This window comes from Trichechus manatus, unplaced genomic scaffold (genome assembly GCF_000243295.1).
Source record: "Trichechus manatus latirostris isolate Lorelei unplaced genomic scaffold, TriManLat1.0 scaffold00222, whole genome shotgun sequence".
NCBI classification, from domain to species: domain Eukaryota; kingdom Metazoa; phylum Chordata; class Mammalia; order Sirenia; family Trichechidae; genus Trichechus; species Trichechus manatus.
Genome location: NW_004444158.1, coordinates 2,448,587 through 2,470,848, shown reverse-complemented (window position 1 = coordinate 2,470,848; position 22,262 = coordinate 2,448,587). Strand labels below are relative to the sequence as shown.

General features: G+C 39.7%; 1 protein-coding gene across 6 annotated transcripts in view; it reads right to left on the bottom strand.

Annotated features, from left to right (window-relative positions):
* The window catches only part of MYOM1 (myomesin 1), a 191,192-nt gene that overhangs the window by 158,882 nt on the left and 10,048 nt on the right, over nucleotides 1-22,262 (bottom strand). For all 6 annotated transcript variants that reach the window (XM_023742890.1, XM_023742888.1, XM_004388930.2 and 3 more), the window contains exon 2: nucleotides 17,439-17,781. In XM_023742890.1, the coding sequence (XP_023598658.1) occupies nucleotides 17,439-17,781 (343 nt within the window). The remainder of the gene's footprint in view (nucleotides 1-17,438; nucleotides 17,782-22,262) is intronic.

Genomic DNA, 22,262 nt, shown 5'->3' with positions numbered 1-22,262 from the left:
TTGGTCCAGTTGTGAGGATTTTTGTTTTCTTTATGTTGAGGTGTAATCCATACTGAAGGCTACAGTCTGATCTTCAGCAGTAAATTCTTCTAGTCCTCTTCACTTTCAGCAAGCAAGGTTGTGTCATCTGCATATCTCAGGTTGTTAATGAATTTTACTCCAATCCTGATGCCCCATTCTTCTTAATGCAGTCCAGCTTCTCAGATTATTTGCTCAGCACACAGATTGAATAAGTATCATGAAAGGATACAACCCTGATACAACACCTTTTCTGATTTTAAACCACATAGACTCATAGTGACTCTATGTACAACAGAATGAAACACTGCCTTCTTCTGTTCTAATAACTGCCTCTTAGTCTATGTACAGGTTCCACATGAGCACAATTAGGTGTTTTGGAATTCCCATTCTTTGCAATGTTATCCATAACTTGCAATAATCCACACAGTTGCATGCCTTTGCATAGTCAATAAATCACAGATAAACATCTTTCTGGTATTCTCTGCTCTCAGTGAAAATCCATTTGACATCAGCAATGATATCCCTGGTTCCATGTCCTCTTCTGAATCCAGCTTGGATTTCTGGCAGCTTACTATTGATGTACTGCTGCAACCATTTTCTGAATTATCATCAGTGTAATTTCACTTGCATGTGACATTAATGATATTGTTCAATAATTTCCACATTCTATTGGATCACCTTTCTTTGGAATAGGCACAAATATGGATCCCTTCCACTCGGTTGGCCAGGTAGCTGTCTTCCAAATTTCTTGGCATAGATGAGTGAGCACTTCTAGTGCGGCATCCATTTGCTGAAATATCTCAGTTGTATTCTATCAATTCCTGGAGCCTTGTTTTTCACCAATGCCTTCAGTGCAGCTTGGACTTCTTCCTTCAGTACCATCAGCTCTTGATCATCACCATTTCAGTATGTGTTCATTCAGTGACTCTGTGTATTCCTTCCATCTTCTTTTGATGCTTCCTGCATCGTTCAATTTTTTGCTCATAGAATCCTTCAATATTGCAACTCGAGGCTTGAATTTTTTCTTCAGTTCTTTCAGTTTAAGAAATGCCAAGCATGTTCTTCCCTTTTGGTTTTCTAACTCCAGGTATTTGCACGCTTCATTATAATACTTTACTTTGTCTTCTCGAGCCGCCCTTTGAAATCTTCTGGTCAGCTCTTTTACTTCATCATTTCTTCCATTTGCTTTAGCTGCTCTACGTTCAAGAGCAAGTTTCAGGGTCTCTTCTGACATGCATTTTGGACTTTTTTTTCTTTTTTTTCCTGTCTTTTTAATGATCTTTTGCTTTCGTCATGTATGATGTCCTTGATGTCATCCCACAACTCATTTGGTCTTTGATCATTAGTGTTCAATGCATCAAATCTACTCTTGAGATGTTCTCTAAATTCAGGTGGGATATACTCAAGATCGTACTTTGGCTCTCGTGGGCTTGTTCTAATTTTCTTCAACTTCAACTTGAACTTGTATATGAGCAAAACTGACGGTCTGTTCCACAGTCATCCCCTGTCCTTGTTCTGACTGATGATATTGAGCATCTTCATCGTCTCTTTCCACAGATGTAGTCGATTTCATTCTTTTTTATTCCATCCAGTGAGGTCCGCATGTATAGTCGTCATTTATGTTGTTGAGAAAAGGTATTTCCAATGAGTAAGTCACTGGTCTTGCAAAATTCTATCATGTGATCTGTGGCATCATTTCTATCACCAAGGCCACATTTTCCAACTACCAATCCTTCTTCTTTGTTTCCAGCTTTCACATACAATCACTAGTAATTATCAATGCATCTTGATTGCATGTTTGATCAATTTCAAACTGCAGAAGTTGGTAACAATCTTCAATTTCTTCATCTTTGGCATTAGTGGTTAATGCGTAAATTTGAATAATAGTATTAACTGGTCTTCCTTGTAGGTATAGGGATATTATCACTAACAGCATTGTACTTCAGGATAGATCTTGAAATATTCTTTTTGATGATGAATGTGACGCCGTTCCTCTTCAATTTTTCATTCCCGGCATAGTAAACCATATGATTGTCTGACTCAAAATGGCCAATACCAGTCCATTTCAGCTTACTAATTCCTAGGATATTGATCTTTATGTGTTCCATTTCATTTTTGATGACTTTCAATTTTCCTAGATTCATACTTCATACATTCCACATTCCAATTATTAATGGATGTTTGCAGCTGTTTTCTTCTCATTTTGAGTCGTGCCACATTAGCAAACGAAGGTCCCAAAAGCTTGACTCCATTGACATCATTAAGGTCAACTCTACTTTGAGGAGCCAGCTCTTCCCCAGTCATAATTTGAGTGCCTTCCAACCTGAGAGGCTCATCTTCCAGCACCATATCATACAATGTTCTGCTGCTATTCATAAGGTTTTCACTGGCCAATTTTTTTCAGAAGCAGATTGCCAGGTCCTTCTTCCCAGTCTGTTTTAGTCTGGAAGCGCCACTGAAACCTGTCCACCATGGGTGACCCTGCTGGCGTTTGAAATACCAGTGGCACAGCTTCCAGTATCACAGCAACCCAAAAGCCACTACTGTATGACAAACTGACAGACAAGTGGTGTATATATACAAATTAGTCATTCGGTATTTGAAATTAAACCCACTATAAAGCCCTACTGCCCACTCACTAGAATGACCATAATAAATAAGAAAAATGCTGGCAAGGATGTGGATAAACTGGGATCCTCATTGTAGGATAAAGAACTTGGTTTGATCCTTTGACTCTGGTTTCTGAATATAACCTGAGCAATCAAGATGGCTTTGTTTTCCAAAATAGCCAGGCAAGTAGAAGCTACATAGGCCCAACACCTGGCAACTAATTTCATGAAGGGAGGGGTATCTAATGATCATCAATTAGATCATTTATAACTATGCATTAAGTCCTAAGTCATGCATATTCATTGAGGTCCCAATGACTAGGGTACCCAGGACCTTGGATCAAACCTTTTGGGGCTTCGTGGCCTGGTGAGAATATCCATGCTCAGGACAGGGAGCAGCATGTTTCTGGGGACAACACAGGCCCTGTGCCGGGAAGTCTCCCAGACCTTGCCTGATTCGTCTCTATGCTTGTATCCTGTCTGGATGTAATAAATGGGTAACTATAAGCACAGGTAATAGTTTCTGTACGTTCTGTGAGTCATTCTAGTGAATTATTGATCCCACTCAGGGCAGTGAGAACCTGCAGAGAGGCCAGCATTTGCCTATTTGTCAGGGCTGGGAGGACAGAGTTCAAACTTGTGGAAACTCAACTCCACGTGGTTAGGGTCAGAAAGAGAAGGCGCCACACGTGTGGCTGTGTCAGTGTGATGAAGTGGGAAAGTGGAGATACGCGTTATCTTCACATTTTGAAAATTAGCCTTATGTTGGCTATTATTCATACACTCAGTGCATTGCTGTAGGAATGTAAAATGGTGCAGCCACTTTGGAAAATACAGTTAAATATAAACTATAAATTTAAACTATAAAATACAAAATTTAAAACTATAAATTCTAAAAGTTAACTATAAACTAGGCATATAACAGCAATTCCACTCACAGACATCTACTCAATAGAAATGAAAATATGTCCACACAAAGAATTTATGTATTTAAATTATACCTCAAGAAAGCTTTAAAAAAAAAAAAAAAAAGCAAGAGTTAGTGGGGGATATGTAGATGAACCAAGTTTGGCAATATATTTTGATAATATTTGAAGCTGGATAATGGAGTTCATTATATTATTTCCTTTTCTGTATGTTTGAAAAATTTCATAATAAAAAATAACAACAATGCCCACACCAGACTAACTATATCAGAATTTCTTAGAGTGAAATTGAGTCATCAGTATTTAAAAGCTCTCCAGGTGATCCTGTACAAACATAATAGCATCAACAACCTGGGCCTGGCACCAAGTGAGTATGGAGTTCAGATTGGGGCAGAATATGAACAAATAGATCTGATCCAAAACTTGCCAGGCACTTGGACACCATCTCCCCCAGGCTAGGCTATGAGCACCACCCTCTTTGCTTCTGTGGTAAACATTTACCACATTTTATTTTTCCCTCTCACTAAACTATAAGTTCGTCAAGGGAAGGAACTGACTACACACTGAGACAACCAAAACCAAACCAGTTGCTGTCAAGTCAATTCCGACTCATAGCGACCCTACAGGACAGAGTAGAACTGCCTCACAGGGTTTCCAAGGGGTGACTGGTGGATTTGAACTGCCGACCTTTTGGTTAGCAGCTGTAGCTCTTAACCACTGCTCGACCAGGGCTCCACACACTGAGAGGAGCCCAGTAAATGTTTATTGAACTCAACTGAATTAGTGCTTTATATTCAGGGGCAGATTAGCTTCAGTCACCCACATGTATTAAATTATTTGGATTGTAGGGGAAAAACTGTTATTTAAATATTCATCTTTTAATAAATATTCAGATCTTAGGAAATTTTTTCTGTGAACTTCCTCAAGGTGGTTAAATACCAGAGAATGGCTTAGACTAGGAATCCATTGGGCCAGAAGCCTAATTCTGGGTTAGATGTAACCCCCTTCTCCCATCTCTGAATACACACCAGTAAGTGGCTCCAGGACCCCTGGAAATGCAGGCTGAGTGTGTCTCATGCCTAGTGACACTGACAGATGAGGATGACGGGCACAGCATGTTCACGTCAGCAGTGTTATTCAAACTGGGATGAGGAAGACTCTTCAGAGGGCACCTGGGCATGGCTAATTTTACAGGAATTAAGTTCCAAATGGTCCAGTTTTGTATGTATTTTTTCTTAAAACCAATCCATCTATGGTAGAAGTACACTCTTCCACCTTCATTTTCCCAATGACCCTTCTCCTATTTTTAAAAGAAAGGCATCCTTTAAGGAAGTGTAAAAATCTCCCTGAAGTGTAAAAATCCCCAAGGCATCTCATAACAACAAAAAATTTAACAATTTTTGTAATCAAATCTCAGTAAATGCTAATCATCCTATCCATCTCATTAGGACATGCATTTTCAGTGAGTTTTACTCTTTGTCTCATCATTTTTTATGGATTGTTTTTGTTCAATTGTGTACTGTTGTGTACTATTAATACATTTAACCCTTAGAGGCTTACAGTCACAAAAAAATTAAAATTTTTTTCTCTCTCTCTCTATGTATATATATAACAGAGATATAAGAACTTTTATTTAAAAAAATTTTTTAACTGTGTAATGGTGGCTATAAAATCATTATGTATATTCTGTATCTATATTAATGTTAATATTTTAAAATTATACACTTTGTAACTACTTTTATTTATGATGAAATAGAGTTTTGAAATTCTCTTTGGAAATAATTTAGTAAAAAGGTTTGAAGACCATTTATTTGGAAGGTGCAATTTTATTACCACTCCTGCTTATTTTATTTACCATATTCGGTCTCCCCTTCTTTAATCTATAGGATTACTAACAGGAGAGTTAATAATATTTCAATAATAAAACATAAAACTACATGCATATTTCATAGCTTAATCTCTAGATATGACTTTATCTTCAAGAATCTAAAAAGTCTACTTTAAGAACCTATTCTATGGGGAAAAATTAAAGGTATTATTAAATATTTATATTCAATAATGTTAATCTCAGTATTATTTTTAAAAAGAAGCTATTTTTAAAAATAAATGAAAATGACCCACAATAAGAAATCTATCAATAAAAGAGCCATTAAATTTTTTTAATGGGAAACGTCTCAGAATGTAACAGTAAGTAGAAAAGGGAGGATAACAAATTCTCTGCAGTAAGACCTTCAACTGTGCAAAGAAGTCTCTATATGAAGAGAAAAAAAGTAGAGGCAGATAAAATGTACACAGTTTTCATCCTGGGATATAGTCTTAAGTGTTATTTTGGTTTCGGTTTCTCATCTAAACTTTGTTGATGTCTACAAAGTGCATGAATTATTTTTATAATCAGAAAAAAAACTGCAATATTTTTAAGAGCCCGGTGATGAGTCACAGAGCTGCAGTGGATCTTACTAACCCTTACTAACTAGAGGAAAGCCTCCCGGTGATATCAATTGATCCCACCCACAGAGGGATCCCTCTATACTTACCTCCCTCCAACTGTCACTGACGAAATTGCTATCCATCAATAACACAATCCTTTTTCTAAACCAGCTCTTCATTCTTTTCTTTGTTGCCTGTTCTACTCCCAAGGGCTATCCTCAGCCATTCTAATTTGGTTTGTATTTTTTAGACAAGCTGGTATTACAGACGGTACAGGAGAAAGCTGACAACTTCAAACATTATTGAACAATAGTGTTTTCAGACTATGTTATACCATAGTGACTCCATGTGTGTCAGAGTAGAACTGTGCCCCGTAATGTTTTCAATGGCTGATTTTTTGGAAGTAGATCCCCGGGCCATTCTTCCAAGGCACCTCTGGAGGAACTCAAACCACCAAGCTTTTGGTTAGCAGCCCAGTGCATTAAATATTTACACCACTCAGGGACTCTGTTACATGTCAGAGTACCACTGAAATCTTCATAGGTTTATTTCTTAACTTTCTGTAGCAATTTCATTTATTTGACAAAAAAACTTACTGAGCATCCATTGCATGCCAAATGTTGCGTTTGGTACTGGGGAGAGGGTGGCATAAGAAGAGAAATTAAAAAAAAAACAAAAACTCTTGTTTGCTGAGAGCTTTACAGTCTAGAAGGGGAGTAAATGATAACAAGCCTGACACACTGTATTATGTCAATGAAGGAAGACAGGATGGAAGGACAGAAGGAAGGCAGGCAGACAAGCAGAAAGACTAGTATAAAGGAAATTTGAATTCACAGGCTCCAGACAGAATTTCTGGCTGAGGTTATCAGGAAGTCCTTTGAGAAAGAGCTGGAGATTGAAAGATGGGTGGGTCATCCCAGGAAGACCAAGCGGTAAGAGCAAAACCTTAAAAATAAAAGCTTTGTTCTTACTGTGGATTCATCTGCACCCTGCCATTACACTTGACTGAGTGCCCATAAGAGAGCTGAACCCATTGTCATTATTCCGACAATTTTCCTTTAGAATGACATCTTTATACATCTTTACAGTCTAGTACTGCTATACAAGGAGCCCTGGTGGTGCAACAGTTAAGTGCTCTGCTGCTAACCAAAAGGTTGGCAGTTCAAACCTAGCCAGCTGCTCCAAGGGAGAAAAAGCTGATGATATGTTTCCATAAAGACTGCAGCCAAGAAAACCCTATGGAGCAGTTCTGCTCTGTCACAAGGGGTCGCTATGAGTTGAAATTGACTTGACAAGCACACAACACAACTATTCCAGACACACAAGATGCTTGGCTGTTTACCAGAGAGGAAGAAGAGGCAATGGTTTTAATAAGCTGTGGGCCAGCTTCCTCTTGGCTGTCTTGGCCATGCTTGTTTAGTCAGCTCCTCCAAAGGGATTCCGAAACCAGAAGTTCATCTTTCTCAGCTTCATGATCCCTCCGAGCGTCAGGAACAAGAAATTTGAGTCTGCATTATCTTCTGGTGGTACTTTTCTATCAATCATATTTCCCCTCGAGCAACAACTTCAAAGACAATACTTTCTTTGGCCTTTGGTGAAAAGGTTGTTTTGGGCTACTTTGGATTCAGAGCAGCTTCTTTTTCTGCTCTGCCTTTGATAAAGGCATCATATAGGCCTCAACACTTTCTGCTGACCTTTCGATTCTCCTGTTTCCCAATCTGGACATTTCTGGAGGTTTTAGAGAACATTAAAGTTAGTGGACAAGTAGGGGGCTGAAAAGAATCCTCCTTTTGCTAATATACTTTGCAGAAAAAGCCTCTTATAATACACAAGCATGAATTTAATTTGATCAACACCACCCTGAAATTTACTGACACGTAGTGTTAGATAAAATACAGCAAAATTTGCAAAAGCTGGAACTTGTGTAAGGCAGAAACATATCAGAGAAGGAAAACGCAAATATTTTTCACTAAAACAACCAATAGAAAAGTCGTAAGATTGCACCCTGTCAAAGGCGGAAAACTTTTGCGACCCGGGAAAACAAGTCAGTCCTGTTCAGTTCTAGCTCTCACAGGTTTCACTGTAAATAACCATCCCTTTTGCTTTCAATGTTTTGCATTATTTATCTTACATTTATCTTTTTTTTCTCTCTCTCCATTTCACTATCTCGGCCATAGAAACGTCTCATTTTGAGTTTTTTTGTTTTGTTTTGTTTTACCACTTAGGAAAATAACAACAATTTTTTTCTTGTATTTATTATTTTATTTTTTTCATTATTTAAATTTCCACTAACAAGTAGCATTTTACTCTCTTTATTTTACTATCCTTTTAAGTAACTTTAGGAGCTCTGGTGGCACAGTGGTGAAAGCGCTCGGCTGCTAACCCAGAGATTGGCAGTTCCAACCCACCAGCGGCTGGAGAAAGATGTGGCAGTCTGCTTCTGTAAAGATTTACAGGCTTGGAAACCCTGTGGGGCGGTTCTACTCTTTCCTATAGGATCACTGTGAGTCAGAATTCGCTCGACAGCAGTAGGTTTGGTTTTGGTTTAGCAACTTTTCACAGCTAATGTATACCCATGATCTAAAAGAAAACATCATAGGAGCCTGAGCTACTTCTCAGCATGAACATAGAGTAGTTATTTGTTTAACTGGGAAGAAAGTATGGATGGGTAAAATACTGACAGCCTTTACATCTCTCACGGTTCTCATCTCTAATCATCCATCAGTTTTTATCCATTTCTGACTATTTTGGAAATTAATTTAACCAGGCTAGAAGGAGAAGAGTTTGCTCCACATTTTCTAGAAACTGTGTTATGCAGGACACTTGACATCTGTGTCAGGAGATGCCTATGGAGTCAAAGGCCGTCTCTCCGTGGACTGGACACTGGCTGGGGCTTGTTAAAGTTCATCTTATTATTTTACTTACCAGGCAGCCCAGAAACCCACAACCCATCCCAGTTTGGGAGTCATTGCAGACATTGTGGCTGACTCGGCACTGCACGAAAGTTACCTTATCCATTTGAGGTGCATCTGTTTCATCTAGAAAGATTGCTGTGGGGAAGGTCAAACCTGTTACAACGGCTCCTTTGAGGTTCCAGAATTCAGAAATCTCTGTGGGAAGCTCAGTTACACCCACTGCCCAGCCAGCAGGCAGGTGCCGACTCTGTGGAAGCCAAGGCCTAAAGGGACAGAGCTAACATTTCACCTCCGAGCCCAGGGTGGCAACCGCTTTGCCCTTCCTCCTTCAGCTGACTCCCTCCGTTCTCACCGCTTCCCACAGCATGATTCACCTGCCTACAGAAGAGTAAGGCCATCCTGGGCGTATCCTGTATCATCTAAACTGGAATTTAACCAGCAGAAGAATCTGATAAATAGTATTTTCAGTGTATAGTAAAGCACAGGGGCAAAGATTGAATCGTATCTTTCTGGGCCTCAGTTTACATATCTGGGGAAGGAGGGGCCTGAATTAGAGGAGCTTTTGGTCCCTTTCTGCTTTAACACTCCATAGATCTGTGAATCTAGAAATTGCTGATCTTATAAAACTGGTATTACCATGAGTGAGAATCCTAGTTCTGTCTCCACAGAGAAGCCAGACTGAAGGCAGGAAGTGGGTACCTAGAAAGATGATGCTCCTTGCAGTCGATGTTTGTCTCTGGGATTCAAAACATTATTCAATTGCCATTTAAAGAAGTAACTCTGGCTTTTCTACCTTCATTAGATTTTCCTGGCCCCCGGGCACCCTGCTAACTCAGAACTGAAGGTGCTCCCTAAGTCTACCTTTCAGCCAAAGATTAGACAGGCCTATAAAACAAACAATAATACACATAAGGAACATGCTTCTTAATTCAATCAAGTATAGAGACCAAATGGGCAACACCTGCCCCAAAGCAGAAACGAGAAGGCAGGAAGGGACAGGAAAACTGGACAAATGGACACAGGGAACCAGAGGTAGAAAGACAGAGAGTGCTGACACATTGAGGGGATTGCAACCAACATCACAAAACAATACGTGTATAAATTTTTAAATGAGAAACCTAATTTGTGCTGTAAACTTTCACCTAAAGCACAATAAAATTTAAAAAAAAAAAAAAAAAGATTTTCCTCATCATGTTGTTGGTACTTAAATACTAGATGACAAATTCCAGAATGCTGTATTGATTTTTGTTACCCAGAAAGTACGTTGCCTTTTCCTTATATATAATGATTAGACTTTTATTCAGAGAAGAGGCTATAAGACTGTTTCTAGAGAAAAAAGGTAAGAATACAAAGCCTTGATATATCAGCAGCTTTCCAAGCAGACTTCATTTCCCATAACAATCCAGTGATTCAATAATTTTTTGTAATTCAGATTCAGCCACTGGAATCTACAGATGGCCTTGATTCTCCGTACAGTTTAGTTATTTCAAGGTGTTTTTTTTTTTTAAAACTAAATACCATAAAAGCACTAACAAGGGAACAACATACTTCTTAAAACTAGATGGAATCTTATATAATGGAGAATAAGTGGTCTATTGTCATCATACCACCTAAAGAGAGTCTCAAAAGATCCATCGTGTACAGAAAATCTACCTGGCTCTTTCTGCAGCCTGAAAACTCCATGGCTAAGGGTGCTGAAGAGCTCTGCGAAAGTTGGTGGAATTAAGAATTCAGCAATAACTAATATGCCCAAAAATCTGACCTCTGCTCACGAGTCCTCTCTTAGCACCCACCTGCTCCTCACAATGGCCTACAAGGCCCTACCTGGCCGGTCCTGCCCCACTCATTACCGTTCTAACATCTTCTCTACCTGCTCTTTGCCTGGTTCCTCTGCCCCTCACACTGGCCTCATTACTATTCCTGGCCGTAAGACCTTGTGATGGCTGTTCCTGATGCCTGGTGTGCCTTTCCGCCAGTAACCTCATGGCTCACTCCCTGAGCTGCCTCATGATTTGCTCAGATATCACCTTCTCAGTGAGTCCCGAATCCTGCCAACCTGTACCTCACCCCACATACCTGATCCCTCTTACCCTATTCTAATTGTTATTGCTTTTATAACGTTTATTACCTTCCAAGTCCCTGGGTAGTGCAAACAGGTAACGTGCTAAGCTGCTAACCAAAAGGATGACAGCTCAACTAGAGGAATCCCTGAAACCATGGCCCCCGGAACACACTGTTAACCCAGAACTGAAAACATTCCCAAAGCCGATTCTTCAGACAAAGATTAGACAGGGCTATAAAACAAAAAATAATACACGTGAAGAGTGTGCTTCTTAGTTCAGTCAGATACATGAGACAAAATGGGCGGCTCCTGTCCAAAAGCAGGATGAGAAGGCAGGAAGGGACAGGAACTGGTCGAATGGACACAGGGAACCTAGGGTGGAAAGGGGGAGTGTGCTGTCACATTGTGGGGATTGCAACAAATGTCACAAAACAATATGTGTATAAATTTTTGTATAAGAAATTAACTGAGCTGTAAACTTTCACCTACAGCACAACTGAAAAAAAAAAAGGTTGGCACTTCAAGTCTACCCAGAGGCGCCTCAGAAGAAAGGCAACCTACTTCTAAAAAATCTGGTGATCTACCTCCAAAAAATCAGTCATTGAAAACCCCATGGAGCGCAATTCTACCCTGACACACATGGGGCTGACGTGAGTCAGCGCTGACTCGATGGCAACTGGTTTTTAACATAATACAGTGAAACATGAGCGCCGGAACTGAAGAGGACTGCCTTGTTTTTCCTGGTCTCAAAAGTTTTCTGCCTTTGACAGGGTGCAGTCTTACCACTTTTCTGTCACTTGTTTTAGTGGAAAATATTTGAGTTTTCCTTCTCTGACAGGTTTCTGCCTTACACGTGTTCTGGCTTTCACAGGTTTTGCTGTGTATAATTCAATGTCATTTTTTATTACATCTACTGTTTCTGGTCTGTCTCCCGATGCTCTGTAAGGGCAGGCAGCTCTGTCGGTTTTGTTCACTAATTTCTCCGAGGCACACAGAACAGTGGGCAGCACACAGGAGGCGCTCAGTAAATTACTATCAAACAAGTGACTGATAATACCTTGACCTCACTGAGTGTTCCCCATGTGCCAGCCACTATACCAAACACCTTACATGATTAGACCCCACAAAGGGAAGGACAACCATTCTCCTCGCTTTACAGATGAAGAATCTGAGAGGTTAAACAGCTTACCTAAGCTCACATGCCTAATTGCAAGTAAGCACAGGCCTGTTTAACCCCCATGCCTATCCACTTGCTTGTGTTATACCATCTGGAAATGGGTGTGCAGGAAACGGACACTAAAGTAAACAGCTAGGGTCAGGACACGAAATATGCACAAGGCAGTAGATTTCTTTGGTAATACCTTTTGAAACCATACTGGGTGGAAGACAGCAAGGTCTCCATCAACCCCTGCTGTAATCAAGTCTACCAATTACGGATGGGAGTTCCTGTGTTTAGTGGTCTCTGTTCTTAGCATTGGTATTTTCTGTATGAATTAGAATTGATTTGGACATTAGCATGTTCTTTGCATACTCTAATAATTTCAGCAAAGGTTGTTACCTGGGTAACAACCCAAGGGACGTTTATCAATATGACTTGAGCGTAGGTGAGGGGCATAATTTAAAGTCATTCCAAGTGCCCTTGGCAAGTCACTGCAAGCCCCAGTGTTCTCGTGCCCAAACTGGTATCTTCTAGAGACCTATAAATCTCTATGTATGATTCTGGGGGCAGTGATGTTTCAGTGGTAGAATTCTCCCCTTTCATACAGGAGACCTGGGTTCAACTCCCAGCCAATGTACCTCATGCACCTATCTTTCAGTGGAGGTTTGTGTGTTGCTATGCTGCTGAAGAGGTTTCAGCAGAGCTTCCAGACTAAGATGGACTAGGAAGAAAGGTCTAGTGATCTACTTCTGAAAAATCAGCCAGTATAAACTCTATGGATCACAACTGTCCAATTCATACCTGATCGTGGTGATAGCACAGGATTGGGCAGTGTTTTGTTCCTTTGTGCATGGGTTCGCCATGAGTCCGGGGCCAACTTGACAGACTAACAACAGCAGCGATTGATTGTAAACGGCAGTTAAAGAGTCTGTAACGTTCCGGGTTTGGCATTCATTAATGCCCCTTGGATTTTCTTTTTTGTTAGAATCTGTGCCCTTCCAGCTATTATTCCCATTTTCAAATCTTGGTTATTTGGTGCTCAATGGCATCACCAGGAGAAGGGAAAATAAAAGGAAGCATAATGCCAAAGTAGACATTGATGCTTCAAGAAAACTTTGGTGACCGTGTAGTAGAGGGGAGTTGATAACTATAATTGGCATTGTGTTGCCATGGAAACAGCAGGGGACTTGGAGTACAATGTGAATTTAAACTGCTACTCTGCCATCTCTTAGTGTAACTAAGAAAAGTCATTTAATGTCTTTGATCTCCAGTTTTCTCACTTCTAAAATGAAGATACTAATTTCTACTTGTCAGGTTCGTATGAAGAGTCAGTGATACTGAGGATGCAATGCTGAATTGCATCATATGGGTTGAATTTTAATCTGTGTAGAATCAGACAATTGAATGTCTGTCATCACAGAGGGTTGAGGGACAACTCTAAATCCATCCAACATCCAAGAACTATACTGTTTTCTCTCTGATTATTAACACAATGAAATTTTTGAAATTTATTCATTCCTACTTAGCAAGTAAATATCTCTTTTTATTATTTCCATTTTAATGTGTGATCCATTAGTGCAAAGCTTAATTGAAAGAATGGACAGTAGCCTGTTTTCATAATACCATACCCTCTGTAAACATCTGCCTTATTTCATTTGAAGTTGTTAGAATACTGGCATTTGGAAATGGAACCTCAAGTCACATGCTGGACTGTCTGGTATTTACATGCAAACTTTTCAGTGAGTGGTCCTAACCCTTGTTGAGTCAAAGTCCTCTGAGAATCTGTGGTCCCTCTCTCCAGAAAGATTCTTATCTATACAAAATTTTGTGCATAATTTCAGACTGTCCAAGACTGCTGACACCATTCATGGACAGAGTTAAGAACCCCTGCCTTCTGGATACAGAATGGTCATGAGCACCAGTTCTCCTTTGATCCCTAATCAGTATTTGCAGATTTAGTTATTTAGTAATCAATGCACATATAAGCATAAAACAATAATCTTGTCATTCTGACAGGTTTTGTTCTCCCCAAACTATTTTATTTACTTTAGGTTTTTTCCTCCTTGTGGCCAGAGAATTTATTTTATAATCCGTGGCTCAGAATGCAACTGGTAACTGATCTGTGTTACAACCTCAGTGACACTGAACTAGCCATTGTTGCTAAGACTCACTGAGGTCAGCCAAGACCTGAGCACACATAAGTCTCCATAGTTTCCATGTTAGCACTGGACATCTAACTGCAAAGCGGAGGTCAAAAATAGACCAAGCTTTGGGCTTCCATACTTTCCACAGACTTGCACGTCCAACCCCAGGGGTTTTACTCAAGAACACTGTTCACAATCCAAAGAGAGATTTAATTTAGCTTTAAAAAAGTGTCACTCTCCATTTTGAACAAGCTAAAATACAATCACACATTAAAATGGAAATAATAAAAAGGGATATTTTGTAATACTTGGTAAGTAGGAATGAATAAATTTCAAAAATTTCATTATATTAATAATCATAAAATAGTACAGTTCTTAGGTGATGGAATTATAAGATTTTGAAGTGTCCAATGAATTTTATCTGCACCTGTTAGTTCTAAGGCTAAAAACTAAGGACTAAAATACTCCCAGGATTAGACTGGCTTTCTTTGTCTTGTCTGTCGCATTATACAAAGGAAAGAATATTTGCATTTTCGTCTCCCTCTTGTTACTAGGTCTACATTTCTAAGTCAACATGTTTGAGTTGTTCAAAACATAGTAAGTGATTAATAAATACCTACCTACTACCTACCTGCCTACATAAATAAATAGAAAGTAGGAAAGAACAGACATGAGAGCTGGCCATAGAAAAATAATTATAGTTCCATTTCCTGTAGAAAGCTTTTTATAGCTAAAATGACTAAGTCTTCCAAAGATTATGTAGAACAAATGTCTCCCAAATAAAACATAAAAATGCTCAAGGGACCAGCTACTAATGTTTGATGTAATACATTGGATCATGAATATTGCACATGTGGTTAAAAAAGGAATCTGTATACAATAAAAATAATTTTAACATAAAATTTAGCAATAGAGTTGAAGAAATAAAGGCCACTTAAAAATACAAATTCATAAAATTCTACAGGAATTCTACAACATTGGGGAGATGAAGTAAGGACACAAGGAGCTACATTAACAACTACATGATAATGAAAACACCGATCTTCTATAGACTTAGCACAAACAGTCCAGGAAAATGAGTATTTAAAATCTAATATTCCTCTATCAAAGACAGCTGCTGTCCTGAATGAGGTTTCTATCTGTGGGAGGTTTTTCAGAAGAACAAAATGATGCTGTCACATACTTATGTTGCTAATTCCTCCCAAGTTTTCTTTGGAAGCCAGTTCATTTGAAGCAAGCGCTAAAAGAAATACATTTGCCTCAGTGACAATATTTCCATATTTGCAGCCAACAAGATCCTCATGGGCAGCCCATGGCAGAATACGACCTATGAAAGTGAGATTGCAAAACGATCCTGTTCCATTTGAAGTGGAATCTCAGCATGTTGCCATGGGACATTCCAGGTAAACCCCAGCAGACCCTGGATCTGGGACTAAACATGGCAGACGCTCCCAGGAGGTCACCATCAGTGCCAACAAAATGACAGCAACAGACCAGATCCTGCTCAAACCATACAGACACTCAGGATTTTCTGCCTTCAGAAACAAACCACTGTATTATTTCCACAATACCTTTGAATTCTCAGAGATAAACACCTTTTCCAATTGCCCTAACAGACATTTTGTGGATTTAAATTTTATGAGACTTAAAATTACATTACGTTTATAACAAAAAGTGCAACCCATGCCAGATGCTTCGGAAAGGAGGGCAAGGGGCAGCAGACGGCTATCTACCATATATTGCAGAGATTTTTACTTTTCGAAGTTCAGCATACTTCTGTTGACTGTAGATTTCTAATAAAATCAGATGTATCTTGAAAGTTCAAAAAAAATGTGAAACGGTAACATTTAATTCTGAATATTGAGAAAATTAAAATTAGCATGGGCTGAGAAAGTAAATATCTGCCCAGTATTCATCAGGCTGAAACAATAGACACAGACAAGTCAGCTGCAAAGTCCACAGGGACAATATTTCTCCCAAGGACACTGCTGCTGTAGAGTGTCATAATAACTTCCTTCTTTGAGCGACTATAGCCTCACTGAGAAACGTTCTTCTCTAAAATAAAAATCCACCGGTAACTTGATGTTTGAAATCATATCAATAAGAATGAAACATCGCACTCTTGCCTACAGGATCTGGGTCACTTGTTGCCACAGAGAAGTAGCCTCAATTTCCAACTCAGGTGCACAGCTTCAGATAAAGGATTTCTGGACACAACATTCCATATTTATCTTAACTGTACTGTTTCTAAAGAGATAGTATCCTGGGTCTCCTTTGCAGACCAGACCTGCACCTAAATTCTGCTCTTCCTAGAATCCTATAATCATTCTTTTCCTTTGTGAAATGCCCCATGATTCCTCCCTCATTGCAGTGTAGTCTTCCTCACTGCAATAGGTCAATAAATCTAATTTTGTTGGATTACAAGTTTGTTCCTGGTATTCTTAGGCTAACTGTGATAGGGTGATGTTTTTTATAAAATGTTCCAGCTAAAGTATCTAGCTGGAATCCCAGGGTGGTGCAAACAGTTAACATACTTGGCTGCTAACCAAAAGGTTGAGTGTTTGATTCCACCCAGAGGTGCCTCAGAAGAAAGCCCTGGGGATCTACTTCTAAAAAGTCAGCCAGTGAAAACCCTATGGAGCATAGTTCTACTCTGACACACATGGGGTTGCCATGAGTTGGAATGGACTTAACAGCAACTGGTTTAAAGTGTCCAGCTACCGCATGAATACTAGTTCAGAATTTTAAGTACTGGCTTTCAGATACTGAAAAACAGAATACATTTTGCTGTAGTTTGGTCTCCTGTGGCCTGTGAATTTCAATTCTAAACTGGCTTCTCTTCCAAATAGAAACATTCAGGAAACCTGCTGTGAGTGCTGAAATGAGATTTCCTGGCTCTGCTGCTATGGCAAAATCTCCCTGCTTCTAGAAATAACACAGTTTGCATTTCAAGCAAGACTCCACAGTGTGACTGGGAAGCTCTTTGAGGGCCTCAAAGAGATGATAAAGGAAACTAGGTAAATACAGGTCTCAGGTTCCCCAAATATACTCTCTTTCTCTATTCCTGGTTTAAATTCACGGCTGCTCTATTTAAGAAGAAAGGAAAAAGTGATCTGGGAGGGCTGTTCAGAGAATGTGTCTTTTCCCCGAGGTTGGAAGGCTGCTTTTGACATACCCGTGGGAGTATCCATAATCGTAGGCTGCAGCCGCCTTCTGACCGACTCCAGAGCCGAGGGAGTACTCTGTGGCTCTCAGACTGTAGGCCTGAGAACCCTGCTGCTGGTAGGAGGAGGAGGCGGAAGCCTGGCTGAGGGCCTGTGATTCCTGGCGGTGGGCGGCCGAGGAGCGGCTGCTGTAGGCTGCGGAGCCATGGGTGTAGATGGCAGAGCGCTTCTTCTCCTGCTGGTACTGGCTTGTGGTGGTGTGGAGGTCCTTGCTGTGGTAGCTTCGATCATAGTGCTCGTGGAGCTTCTGATAAAAAGGCAAAGACATCATGTGCCCCTTGAGTGATGGGCAACCTACAAGAAAACAAAAATGTTTGAGTAAGCTCTGAAGGAATAAATCCCATAGAACAGGTCATCTTAACCTAAGATGTACTGCATTGGGTAAATCTGTGGCAAAAGACCTCTTTAAAGTTTTAAAAGGCAAAGATGTCACTTTGATGACTAAAGTGCACCTGAGCCAAACCATGGTCTCTTCAATCACTCATCTGCGTGTGAAGCTGGACAATGAAAAACGAACACAGAAGAATTGATGCATTTGAAATGTGGTATTGGCAAAGAATACTGAATATACCACGGACTGCCAGAAGAACAAACAAATCAGTCTTAGAAGAAATACAACCAGAATGCTCCTTAGAAGTGAGGATGGCAAGACTTCAAACTCGCTTTCTTTGGACATGTCATCAAGAAAGACCAATCACGTTGTTAACCATTGTCATAGAACAATATCTGTACTAACTGTTTAATGAGAAACTATGTGTTCTGTAAAGCTTCATCTAAAGGACAATTAAAAAAAAAAAGGAAAGACCAATCACTAGAAAAAAGACATCATGTTTGGTAGAGGGTCAGCGAAAATGAGGGAAACGCTCAAACGAGATAGATTGACACAATAGCTGTGACAATGAACTCAAACGTATCAACGATTGTGAAGATGGCACAGGACCGAGCAACCTTTCATTCTGTTACACTTGAGGTTGCTATGAGTTGGAGCTGACTTGATGGCAACGAACAGAACAATAACTTTTCCAAAAAGTAAATGGAAAATGATGTGAAGTTCAGCTTAACTATTACTCAATAAACTCCCCACTTCATAGCCTAGATGTGCCCTCTCTTGCCACTGTGCTTTCTGTTTTCTTTATATCTAGGAGGTCTTTACAAAATTTCCCTGCCCTGCCAATTGTACTTGTTCCTCAGACCTTTCACAATCTGTATTTCCAATTTTCTAGCATTTCATTCCTATGAGGGCTTCATCTGGGAGAACATGTAATGGTGGAGAGTGTGGTTTTCATTCAACAAATAATTAATGTGCACCTACTATGAGCTGGGCACTATTCCAGCACAGGAAGTACAGCAAGGAGCAAAACAAACAAGAATCTTTGCTCTAGTAATCTTATATTCTATGGCAGGGGACAACAGATAAAATAAATAAGTAAGGTATAAGATAAATTAGAATGTGCTAAATGTTACAGAGAAAGATAAAGCAAGAAAGAGGGTAGGGTGCAATTTTAAATAGCATCATCAGGGATGGCTTGATAGAGAAGTGACATCTGAGCATGAGAGTATCTGGGAAAAAGTGTTCCAGGCAGAAGACCAGTGTAAAGGCACTAAGGTATGAGCGTGCCTATCAGATTCCAGAAGAGCAAACAGGCCAGTGTGGCTGCAGAGGAGTGAGGGCCAGGGAGGTAGAGGAGATAATGTCAGAGAGGTAAGGGGTGTGGGGGAAAGAGAGATTAGGAGGGCAGGGAGATTAGGGTCCTATAGGACTTTGGGTTTCATTCTGAAAGGCTGAAGAGCCACTGGAAGGTTCTGAGCTGAGAATCAATCTGGCTGATGTCTGAAGAACTTACTGGTGAGGGACAAGTGTTGGAGTGGGGAGACCAGTGAGAAGGCCATTGTGATCATCCAGGCTAAAGATGATAGCTGTAGAGGGGGACATGTGAGAAGTGATCAGACTCAAGGTCTATTTTGAAGGTAGAATTAATAGAATTTGCTGAAAGCTTGGATGTGCGAAAGTTTGGAAGTGAAAGAAAGACAGGAGTAATAGAAGACTCCAAGGTTTTTTAACTGAGTAATTGTGTGGTTCTACTCTGTCCTGTTGGAAACCCTGGTGGCATAGTGGTTAAGAGCTATGGCTGCTAACCGAAAGGTCAGCAGTTTGAATCCACCAGGCAGTCCTTGGAAACTCTATGGGGCAGTTCTACTCTGTCCTATAGGGTCACTATGAGTCAGAATTGACTCAACGGCAATGGGTTTGGTTTTGGTTTTTGGTACTATGTCCCATAGGGTCACTATGAGTCGGAATCAACTCGATGGGTTTGGGTTTTTTGGTTTTTTTTTTAATTGAGTGGTGCAAATGGTTAATGTGCTGGGCTGCTAACCTAAAGGTTGATAGTTTAAGTCTACCCAGAGGTGCCTCTGAAGAAAGGCCTGGCAATCTACTTCTGAAAAATCAGCCATTGAAAACTCTGTGGAGTACAATTCTATTCTGACACACATGAGATTCAACTAGACAATGGCATCCTTTTTTTTTTTTTTTTTTAAATTGGAACGGTGAAGACAGGGAGGAGTCAGAAAAATATCAGTTCACCATGGAAGAACGAATACTGATTTGAGACATACATTTCAGACATCTGTTATACATCCAAGTGGAGATGTTAAGTGGAAAGCTGGGGATGTGAATATGGAGTACAGGGTAAAGGTCCAGGATGGAGACCTACATTTGAGAATCAACAGCACATAGATGGTATTCAAAACCAAGAAAATGGCTGAGAACAATTGTAAATCGAAAAGGAAGTCCTAGGACTGAAGGTTAGGTATGCTAATATTATCATGTAACCAGCTTTCTCAAATCTCAAGAACACTTCAAAAAGGTATAAGGTTAAACCAGAAAAATTATTTGCTCCATTAAGAATATGAAGGCTTCTGGTCCTAATAAAGAGGTAAGAAAGTCAATCATCCATGCAGCAGTTTGCACGGCGAACCTGAGCGCACAGTTCTGCGGAAAATCAAAGACAGGCTCTCTAGCAGAGGGAGAGGAGGTTTCCTACTGCATTAGCTTTCCTGAATAATCTGTCCACCGTCAGGAGGCCTATTAGCCATGCTAGCAACCTCAAATGATGTGTAGAAGCCCCCAATTATTTAAACACTTTTGTGCATGTTCTGAAATGTTATTTTTAAATTTTATAAGTAAAGTTAGTTTTGACATTTTTTCCAAACCTTGATTTTTTTAAAAATTCTAAATGAGGAGTAAATCTTTCTAAACTCACTATATTTTCTTGTCAAGTTTAAAAGTACTTTGCATTTAAACTATTTAAAAAGTCAGTGTGTATTGCCTGGAGAAGAAAATCTAGCAAACATCACTTCAGAAATATTTATTTTAGGGCTTGTGGAAGGTATCAGTCTACAGAGCATTTCCTAAGAGGAAAAAAATAGCTATTAGCAAGCAACTTTGTTTCAACTGTTAAATAGTTATTTTCTATCATAAAATAGATAGAATCATGATCAAGTATACAGAATAATTCTTGGATGCATTTTCACAAAAGCAAAGGTTAGAAATTACATTATAGAATCACCTTAGGCAGTTATAAAGATTGTTTCTGCAATGACACATACTACATTGTAACACAGCAAATGTTATTTGAATCATTTCCAAACAAGTGATAAATTACCTTCCCATGTACGTGATAAGCTAAATTCACCACCCAGATAATGAAATGCTTCTATTTTTACTAAATAAAATCTTTAAATATCTTGTCCGTATACTGCTTGCTACTCTATTTCTATTTTCCCCAAATAGATTTGCTTTTAATTATACTTAATATTCCAAGCACATAAGTATTTATTACAAGTAAACAGAATTTGACTTTAAGTCAACAGAGCTGTTTGTCACAGCCCTGACCTCTGGAACAAAGACACTACTACCTTCTCTTCATAAATTCAGCAAGGATTATCCCCAACATGTGACTGCAAAAGAATGTTATCTTCTGCTCCGTTAAGACCTAAATTTTCTTCCTGAAAATAATTTGGGAACTTAGGAAGAAATACTAACCCCATGGATGTAATACTGACTTGATACTTTTGTGCGGGAGTTAGAGGCCGAAAGCTGATTACAAATTATTCACAGAAGGTATTCACTTTAGGTCATTCTGGGGGACCTGTGTTGCCTCTGAAATATTACTGAGCCATTTTCAGATTCGGAGTCTCATGATGCACTCTTGCATTTATCTACATTGCATTGTCAGAGCAAAGCCATGGAATTATAAGATAGTGGCTTGAGAGTTATTTACCTCCTCTTGGTCTAATTTGCAATCGGCGGGTATTTCAGGCATCTGGAAGAATGAAAACACACTGATTTCCTGTCACCTCATCCATTCCAGATTTCAACCAAACCACTGAACTATAAACTTGGCACGAGTACTTAACTCACACAGTTCAGCCTGAGACAAACATTACCTCTTTATAGTTCCAGGAACAATAGCTTAATTTAAAAAGAATATAAGGATCTGAGAGTATAGCTGTGCCAGCAAAAACTGGGCCCCTGCTGCTCTTGCTTTTCTTCCCAGGAGCTTCATTTTCTTAGTTCTCTGCTATCCTGACATCTCTTCGAGCAAACTGCTGAGCTCAGATGATAGAAAGAAGCCATACACACCCAGTGCTGGTGCTGTGAAGTACATATGATATCAAGTGGATCCTCTGCCTCAGTGCCACACTTACCAGTTTCCAAAGGAGGAACGGTGGTGAGGATGTTCCGAGGTGGCTGTGGGACTGGCTGGGAGAGC